The 9,782-nt window shown below is 38.5% G+C and overlaps 1 protein-coding gene across 2 annotated transcripts; it reads right to left on the reverse strand.

Moving 5' to 3' along the window:
- Positions 1-3,431: 3,431 nt before the first annotated feature.
- Positions 3,432-7,473, reverse strand: LOC113730237 (rhodanese-like domain-containing protein 7). Of its 2 annotated transcripts, XM_027254789.2 has the most exons (5): positions 6,184-7,464; positions 5,250-5,501; positions 5,069-5,167; positions 4,181-4,456; positions 3,432-3,982 (listed from the first exon to the last, which is right to left on the reverse strand). In XM_027254789.2, exons 1-5 carry the CDS (start codon positions 6,622-6,624, stop codon positions 3,608-3,610), a joined length of 1,443 nt encoding a protein of 480 aa, XP_027110590.1. In that variant the 5' UTR covers positions 6,625-7,464; the 3' UTR covers positions 3,432-3,607. The 2 variants fall into 2 exon arrangements, with proteins under 2 accessions (XP_027110590.1, XP_027110591.1); XM_027254790.2 differs by lacking the exon at positions 5,069-5,167 and having other exon boundaries at positions 6,184-7,473.
- Positions 7,474-9,782: the final 2,309 nt, after the last annotated feature.

Below are 9,782 nucleotides of genomic sequence, written 5' to 3' on the forward strand. Positions count from 1 at the left end.
GTGCTTTCCTTTGTTCCCTTAGCTTTAATAAAAGGTCAAATTATCCAATTGGCCCTTGAACTCTTTGTCTAGATAAAAATAAGCCCCTCATCTATTTTTTACTGACTTTAAGCCCTCGAACTTGTAAAATTGAATACCCGTGACCCTTTTAGCCAGTTTCTCCGGTTTTGCAACCGAAAGGCCAATTCACACGAATGTCAGTGTGCTTTAAAGAAGGGCATTTTTGTCCGCATTTTCTAAGCAAAGAGTGAACAACTCCATCGTCTTCGTTTTCCCTAACCCAACCAAACGTGCATAGATTTCCAGAGTTCTTAAGCTTCAGCAAATCAGGGATAACTGAGTCCGACTCAGTGCATCCGATTGAATTCAGCAGTGAGTCCGAGAGACAGGAATCAGATTCCGTAGAAAAGTCCAACTCATTCGTGGAGACGGAGGAATACGTGGCTCCCAAGATTTTAATCGGGAAAGGTCGCGATTTTGCGGTGAATTGTTGGTGCTTGGGCTTCATGTTGCATGAGATGCTCTACGGGATGATGCCGTTTAAGGGGTCATTGAAGATACCTGAAAATCCGAAGTTAATTGAAGCTTTCGGTTTTCAAAATAATACTGCCTGAAACGATCCTCCAGCCTAAGAGTCTGGTGAATATGATGGGCTTGGTACAAGGGCATCAAATCAAATCCTAAAGCCCATGCCCCGCCGTTAGCATAGCCTTCCATGTTATTCTCGCTGAATCCGTCTAGCCCTTCATCATCTTCTTCCTCAAGCGCGTAAACGCAGTCCCGAAGACTGAGACGACTTTGCTCATCGGCTTGCCTCTGCTTGATCTTGAGCTCCTCCTCTCTCTGCCTAGCAGCTGAGGCTTGCCCAATCTCGAGTTGACCCAGATTCCGACTCACTATTCGAATCTCCACCAGCCAGTCCCCAAACTCCTTGCTTACTTTCCTCTTTATATGAGCTCGAATCTCGAGGATCTACTTCCCCAGCATGCGCCGAAGAGTAGACGACGGCATCTTTTTTAGAAACTCACGCTCAATTGAGTCCATGCACTTGAGGGCCATGTAGAAGTTGTTGTTGGAGAGATGAAAATTGGCTCGGGAGCAGAGCTCAACTAATTGAGCACAGGTCCGAAAAGATTCAATGGCGAGTGATGTCCTTGCATTTGTTGCGGGCCTCGACGAAGGAATCCAGTGAGGTAAGCAAGGGGAGGGCGATGGACTGAAGCTAGGAGTTGGAAATGGAGAGAGAGGATTTGAGGGAATCAACGTCGGAGAGGAGGGAGCGGAAGTCGTCGACTGCCATGATGAAGTCTTGGTAGTGGGCCCTATAGACGTCCTCAATTTCAGACTCTTTGGATCGGGAGAAGTGTTGGAGGTGGTGAAGGAGGGTCTCGAGTTCACCGGAGGTAAAGGCCTTGCAGATGAAGGGGCCTAAGTCCTCACCATTACAGATTGCAGGTTAGGTTAGGGAAAGGGAAGAAGATAGAGTTGTTCACTCTTTGCTTAGAAAATGCGGACAAAAATGCCTTTCTTTAAAGTACACTGTCATTTGTGTGAATTGGCCTTCCGGTTGTAAAACCGGGGAAACTAGCTAAAAGGGTCACGGGTGTTCACTTTTACAAGTTCGAGGGCTTAAAGTCAGCAAAAAATAGATGAGGGGCTTATTTTTATCTAGACAAAGAGTTCAAGGGCCAATTGGATAAATTGCCCTTAATAAAATGATGATACGAACATTAAACAAAATTGAAAATGATCGAGTCATCCTCTTTCCTTATATCAGAAGAACAACACGGCAGCAGTGGCCCCAACATCAATAAGCCCGGGACCAACTTCGATTGACATACCAAATTTTTATTTTTGTTTCGGCCCACATTGGAGCCATCTGTTGTGAATTATCCATAGTTGATGGTACAGGCCTTACGGCCCACAGGCCAAGGTGGACAGTGGGGTAGTTCAAAATAAGCCGAAAAAGGAAAAAATTATTGACAGCAGTTGAGGATGTAAAGGAGTCTAATCAAATTGAACAATCTAATATTCAAACTTGCTTGATTTTTTTAACAAGTTTAAAATTCCGTTTAAGTTTGATTTGCTTATTTGTCGAATTGGATTAATAATTGGTGGAATGCTATGTAATCCAAAAATTTTTTATGAATGACATTCAAGAAAAAAGTATTTTAGAAAATTTCATAGAATTAAAGGAACTACTCGTCTTAGATGAATTGATCGAGGAATACTCGGAGATACATCTATGAAAACTTCGTATGGGGATGCAAAAATAAGTGATCAAATTAATCAACATATACAATGAGGGTTGAATTTATATGATTTTGCACTTCCCCACAAATATAATATGTTTTGTTATTCTAAACGATTTTTTCTATTTTGGATAACAAAGAACTGGTTACTCTTAACTCTTGGACCCAGAAATTCCTATATAACTTAAGCGGCATAATCAAAGCTTTTTCTATTCTTTTTATTAACATATTTATGTATCTTATTTCATTTACCTCATGGTTGGGAACTAATTGTTGACTCTTTGCTTGAACGAACTTTTTTCGCGTCAAATTTGAGTCGAGTTTGAGTAGTTTGAAGTTTTTATATATAGAATATAATGTTAGACCGATCGAACCAACTTCAAACTGAATTTAAAAGTTTATTTAACATAAATGTCGTTTAAAGTTGGTTTGACTAATTAGCAAATTAACTTTGAATAAACTCTTATCAAATCGAGTTTGATTTAAATATTGAGTAATTTGATTCATCTTTCAATCCTAACACCAATAGAAGTTTGAATTTTAAGCTCAAATATGGGTTCGAACTTGAGCACAAGAATTCAAACCGAGCCTGACAACTTAGAGCTCGGATTAATTCGATTCTTTTACTACCCTATCCAAGGGCGGGGAATAGCTGATAAAATTATCAACTTTTTAATTTACTAACCATGAAACAGAAAACCCCCCGCCCCCCTCCCCTCTCTTGGTACATAGGAGGCCACAGGCATAAAATCCATACGCTAATCGAGGTAAAGCAACACCAGCAATTCCTCCAGCGCAATAACCGATTAGAGCCATCGTTGAATGAGGAAAAGTAGCTTCCCCAGAAGGCCGCTAGATAGCACCTGCTGTTAGTGTTTGAAGCGACTCGATTACGTACATTGTTACTGTCAACCTTAGCTAAAGCATACGCCAACCAAGTACCGCTAATACAATAGTTACCTGTGGCTCATTGTTAAAGGGATTAGTGACTTAATCTGACGGAATACCCTTAAATCATTTCTTGGCCAGATTACACTTTGCAGTCCATTAAACTTGAAAACCATTCCAAACAGTACCTGCACAGGCAAGTATGCAGATCAATTACTCATCAACCATCTCTCTATCAAGCTACTGCAGCAGATTGCTCATACCAACATTAAGTGAGCAACCAGAACAAAATTGCAAAGTCGTGGTGAAATTTTTTATTTTTCTTTAAACTGTGTCTCTGGTCTAGTAATACTAGACAGAATCAGCTTAACAATTCATCTCTCATTAGAGCTAATCAAATAATTCAAAGTTTAAGTTCGTCCTTCTTAACAACTTCAAACACGAAATAGTCATCTTGGAACAAGCTGTTATATCGAATTTGAAATTTCCGCAGTGCTCTCGCCATTGCAACCTGCTCTTACCGGTCTGCGGCCCTTGTCCGGACCACCAATAATACCCCATCTCTCGAACTGCCTTTGTCGAGCTCTTGCCCTCTCTTTCTCTTCTTCAGATTTTGACGAGTAGCAATATGGACAAGAAACCCCATATTCCCACTCTGGGGCTTCCATGTCCTCATCGCTCACTGGTTGCTTGCATCCGTAGCAAAGTTTGAAAGTTCCCTGCACCAGTCCATGTTCAACTGACACTCGCTTGTCAAACACAAAGCACTCTCCCTCCCATAGGCTCTCAGTCTTGGGAACTTCCTCCAGATAGTTCAAAATTCCACCCTCTAGATGATAAACCTAGCATAAGAATCAGTTTAACCAAGAACCACCTAGTCAGTCGATCAGGAATCCAAGACCCTTTTTACAGGAAGTACATTGAAGATGATCATGAGAACAAAATATTGCTAGAAAGACTACTTTTCTAAAGCCAATCATGTCACCAGTTAGAGCTTCAATTCTACCCACAAGAAAACCAAAAGTCGATAACTAATTTACCTCCTTAAAACCTTTACTTAGGAGAAAACTCGAAGCTTTCTCGCACCGAATGCCACCTGTACAGTACATTGCTACTCGTGGCAGTATATTCTTTCCTTTTGCAGCACCTGTATTTCCAGGTGAACATGCAGTTTCCACCTGATCTTCTGGTTCAGCAAGTCCAAACCTGTCAACCACCCAAGATGGAAAATCCCGAAATGCTGTAGTACATGGATCAACTGCTCCTTTAAATTTTCCAATTCTAATTTCATAGTCATTACGCACATCAATCACCACCTAAAGTTGAATGAAAATATTTAGTACGAGATGACTTTTTAAAGAAGGATAGCAGTTAATATGTTTATGGGAATAAATTGGATTCCAGATGTTTAGCTCTAAAAACACATGTGCATTGACCGATTGAAGGTGCATTGATGTATTACAGCATAAGCAAGTCAACTTGAATACTCTATATCACCCATGTATTCTATATTTTTTCCAGAACTGTTCTCCATTTCCCCTCTCCTCCCAAAAAAAAAAGCAGGAGAAGAAAGCAATTTCAATATATATGAGCCTCACCAAAAAAAAAATCCTACAGAAGTTTCCAATAAATGTAGGGATACTTACACTTTGAGGAGCACAGGAAAATCCATCAATATTACATAACAACATACAAAAAATTTTACAATTGTTCACCTCACCAGAAAACGACATTCAGGATAATCTGACAATCTAAGTGATGGCATGCAAACACAAATGCATTCAGACACAATGGAAATGTTCTTAGCTTCTAAACAGAATTAAGGTGCTAGTAAGTGAAAGCATTTGGAAAAAATTAGCAACCTATAACAGAGTTTTTCAACAGGTAGAAAGGAGATTCAGAACTAAAATCATAGCAAGGTTACTTACAACATCTGGTTCACTAACTAATGCATTCCAATCTCTTGGGCTCACATACTCTCCAACTCTTTCAATTGGTGAAACAGAAGGCAATCCAAGGGTAACAATCTGCTTAAAATCATATTTCAGTAAGCAAAAAAGCAGCCTTTGGTTAACAGAAAGAGTTGTTGCTTTAACAAATGGAATGTACCTCTTTTTTCAACTTCACCCTCACATGATCCCATCTGAAAGGAGCATCTTCCCCAGCTGCTAGAGGAGAACTGCTCATGTGTCCATGATGAATAGCTTCTTCTTCAGGACTTACAGGTGACTCCACACGCCTAAGGCCCCTTAAGCGACTGTCATTCTGAATAAATGCGAGAACATTCTCTACTGAATCTCGGGTCCCACATATACTCCCATTAATTCCTTCTGGGGCAAGAATGATGCCACCTGAAACACGCTGAAGAATATCAGCTCAGTGAGGCATGAATCACACGAAGAGATTTAGGCAGAAAACATAAAGACCCGACGTCAATGGTTTAAGGTAGCCGTAAACGCAAAAAAAGAACAATGATGCAGATATAATTCCAGCTGAACCAGTCATTGTAGTTGCTACTCTCCATAGAGCCCATGAAATAAAATCTTACTACGGCAAAAACATTCGATGAAAGATCAATTAGCCCAACTATCCAAGTATTACACCCTATCCAATCTAACGACCTTTTTCATATCTTTATGTAATATATATTAATGTATAAAAATATTATAATACTGTCTGCAAATATTATCCAAAAACAAAGCTAAAGCTCACATCAAATTACAAGTGACTGTACTATACACTTGACAACAAAAAACAAAGCCGCAAAATCCCTTTCTTGCTACATCCATCTCAATAAAAGATTCAAACTTGATAAGCATACCTCATTTTATTTCACATTTGATTCCACGCAATCTCTAAATCCAAGGAGAACAAGCAACAAGAAGAGGGAAAAAATAGACAAAGTTTACTCAATTTACAAACACTACAAAAAAAATCTACCCACATTTCTCAAATACTTCTCTCAAGCTCATAACTTGCATCAATTTTGATAACTACCGCGAAATAGAAAAATAATCTGTACCAACGCGAAGAAGAAAATTACCAGGCGTTCGCATAGCTCCTTCAATGGCTTCCGTAAATCAGCATGGTCTGGAAAATCAGCAAATTTGTAGAACGAAACCACTGCCAATGGCGACTCAGGGCAGACGTCATTGGACGCTTCAAGCTTTTCCATTTTTGCTTCACATGAGTTCGAAATGGTTGCTGGGTTTGTAGCTGTAGTTGCAAAGGAACACTTAAACGGGGTGAGGGCCTGAGGGAAATTCTGGGAAGTTGGGAAGGCAATTTTGGGATTTGAAGATGGATGAATCTTTATTGGAGTTGTGCAAGACGAGGAGTCGGTGGCCGTAGTAGGCTTCGTTCCGCGGTTAACTAAACGAGTGTTGGCACTAGGGTTTAGTGAGGAGGCGGGAGAGAGCATTCTCAGAGCCGCCGCTAAAGGAGTCGGTGGTCGGCAGAGGAGCAGCGGCTGATTTAGTTGCATTAAGACATAGGGGAATCTAAATTTTGATTTACGGCAAGAGATGATAAGCGCCCTAACCTTTCTGGTAGTACTTTGCAGTATAACACTAAGGTTATTTTTTTATCACTTTTTCCCCTTTTTTTTTTTTAACACAGAAGGTATCCCAACTTATGCTAGACTAATTCTCTAGTGGCTATGTACTCCGCCCTAGGGATACACAACCGGTAGAAGGGGCTCGAATACATTGTCATCAGATTTGTGACTACAAACTTGCGACTATCTGAGCTAACTCCGGGGTTTTTTTTCCCTTTAGATAGTCAACCTAAACATCCCTGACTCTATTTTGATTAGTTGTTTTTTGAGATATTTTAAAAATATTTTACTATAACAGTGTATATGAAACTTTTTTTTAACTATTAATGTTTTTGAAGGTATTTTTGAAATATATTTTAGAGTATTTTTAAAGTTTAAAAATTTTATATTATTTTGTAATCCACCACCGCTACCATCCCTTTCCTCTTTCTCTTCCTCCCTCTCTTTTTGCCTCCTCCTCTTCCGTCTCTTTTCTCCTCTCATCTTTCTTCTCATTTTCTTTCCTTCCCTCCTCCCTTCCCTTTCCTCTCCATTTCCTTGCCACACCTCCCCCCCTTCCCCCCTTCTCGATCTAGCTTCAACCAGTTCGAGGCCGCTGGTCATGCCATCGTGGCCAGATCGTAGGAAGGGCAGGGTGTGGCAAGAAAGGGGAAGGGAAGGGGAAGGAAGAGAAAAAAAGGAGGAAAGAGGAAGAGGAAGGGAGAGGAAAGAAGAAAAAGAAAGGGATGGTGGCGGCGGCAGCGGTGGTGGGTGATGGTGATGGATGGAAAAAGAAAATTGTGTATATTTTATATTTTATTTTTTGTATATTTAGAGTTATTTTTTTTTATATATTGTATGGATGTGGTGTTGTTGGAGTTATTTTTATTTATGTGTTATTGTAGTATTGTATATAAAAAACTTATTTAAAAAAAAAAGAGGAATCCAAGATCCTAAAATGTTGTCACAATTTTCCAAAACATTTATTGTCAAAAACAAAAAAGAAAATGTTGTCAAACATTCAAAAATTTCCACGTTGAAAAATGTGGGAATTTTCAAAAAAAAAAAAAAGAAAATCAGATCCTCATTCCATCGGTATTTAATTCGGAGGCATTAATATGTTCTACTTAACAGATATTTTAGACTCTATGTACCAATAACGTTGGAAAAAATTATTTAAAATAGCACCATATTATTTTTTGTGGTGTTTTTCACTATGAATTTTTTCTATGATATCACATTTCACGTATAGTATTTCATTTTGTTGAAATATTTTATAAATTTTATAATTATCAGCAATTTTAATTTGTTGACATTGATATCAGAGTAAAATTTTACTTTGCACACAACCGATCCACAATTTATGACATATTTCCTCTATATCTGGTAATTTAAAGCTAACAATAATATAAAATTTGATAATCTTTTTATGAACAAGATTCACGGAATATGCAGAAGCATCGAATTCTATACTAGTAAAAAATATAAGTAGGCTTATATTTTAGCTTTTTTTTAAACCATTTAAAAATATAAAATCTAGATACGGAGGAAAACAAGAACATAAATTTTCAAAAGGAAAACCTAATTATCAAAAGTTAGAATCATGCAAAATAATCAAACGATAACAAGCCGTATGTCTTGTCCTGGTTCCTTGCCTTCCCCTCATATGTCTTCCTTTCCCTTGTGAAAGTGTCCGAAAGTAATAATGAGGTAATTAAGTTACAATACCAATTAATCCTTACCATGATCATACTTCTTTGATCAAAGCATCTCTTATCCTCTTCCTTTTTCCCTAAAATTAATTGTTATTTACATAGTGGATTTTAACACCAAAACACTTTTCTTTTTGCGGATAATAAAAAAAAAACTTGTTAAATACGTAATCAATCAGGCACACTATCAAATATTCAAATTTCATTCTAAACGAACCTTCAGAGCTATGACAAGATGTGTCGGATGTAAATTAGAACACAGCAAGATGGAGAATTTCCGAATAATCAAATTGCGAAACAAATCAAAAAAGCTATTTTTCATTTTTTTTTATTTTTGGTGGAAAAATCAAGAAGCTAGAGTAATCATAGGAATAGATGCATGTTTATGACATCATGTCCGTTATTCACCTGGACTGGTTGGGGTTTCCTACATGTTCTAGACGTATAATGACTTGCACTGTCTTTCTTTCGGACTCGGGGCACGGACGGTTGCAACCTGCAACCGTCCCTGTCAATTGTAGTCATTATCAACTGGCTATAACTTTCTTTGTACATCGTGTAACTTTTTTTTCACAGGATGTATTTTCACAACAGATAGTGATGGGCCCCACATTTAACGCGAAAATCGAGTTATATGGTGTAATCTCAGCCGCACAAAATTGTGAGGGCCAAGACCGTGCAGGGACGGTCATTGCCCCAAATCCCTTTCTAGATAAACCTGGCTGAGCCACAAAGTTTTCAACGCCATGATTTGGCCCTTTCCTTTTCTGCAATCTGCATACCTACAAAATGAGCATCCCTCTCTCCACAGCAGAGAGCCAGAGATGGATAGAGATGGAGTGAAGGCAAAATACTGTTCAGCCTAAAGCTCGCACTCCAATCTTGACCACATGGTGAAATGGACTCGATATTTATATTTTAGATTATATATATTTTTAGGAATCTTCATTACGCGAATCTGTCGTTGATTGATGTGATACTGCTGCTCTAGTACATTGAATCCATCCTGCATTGTGAAAGCTGGAAAAGAGGAGTGCAATGTTATAGGCGCATTCATGCTGCTAGGTGTACCATAAATCAAGGTAGTAATCTGTGCCCATGTCACCAGTCCCTGTGACAGTAGAAACACAGAGCAAACAAAAAAGAACTAAGACATGATGTTTATGCAGGAGAAATAGCAATATAATAAAAAATAGGACAGAGAGTGACACAAGATACGGAACAGAAGATCCGTTGCGTTCACCTTTTTATCTCACATACATCACATCACAAAAAGTGCTACATTACAAATATCTCAAATAATTTACAATCCAAACAGAGCCGATCGATTTGGCAAAAACTTGACATTGAACTCAGATCTATATACAACTGAAATTAATCACACAATTATTGATT

Source organism: Coffea arabica, chromosome 2e, assembly GCF_036785885.1.
Source record: "Coffea arabica cultivar ET-39 chromosome 2e, Coffea Arabica ET-39 HiFi, whole genome shotgun sequence".
In the NCBI taxonomy this organism is placed as follows: domain Eukaryota; kingdom Viridiplantae; phylum Streptophyta; class Magnoliopsida; order Gentianales; family Rubiaceae; genus Coffea; species Coffea arabica.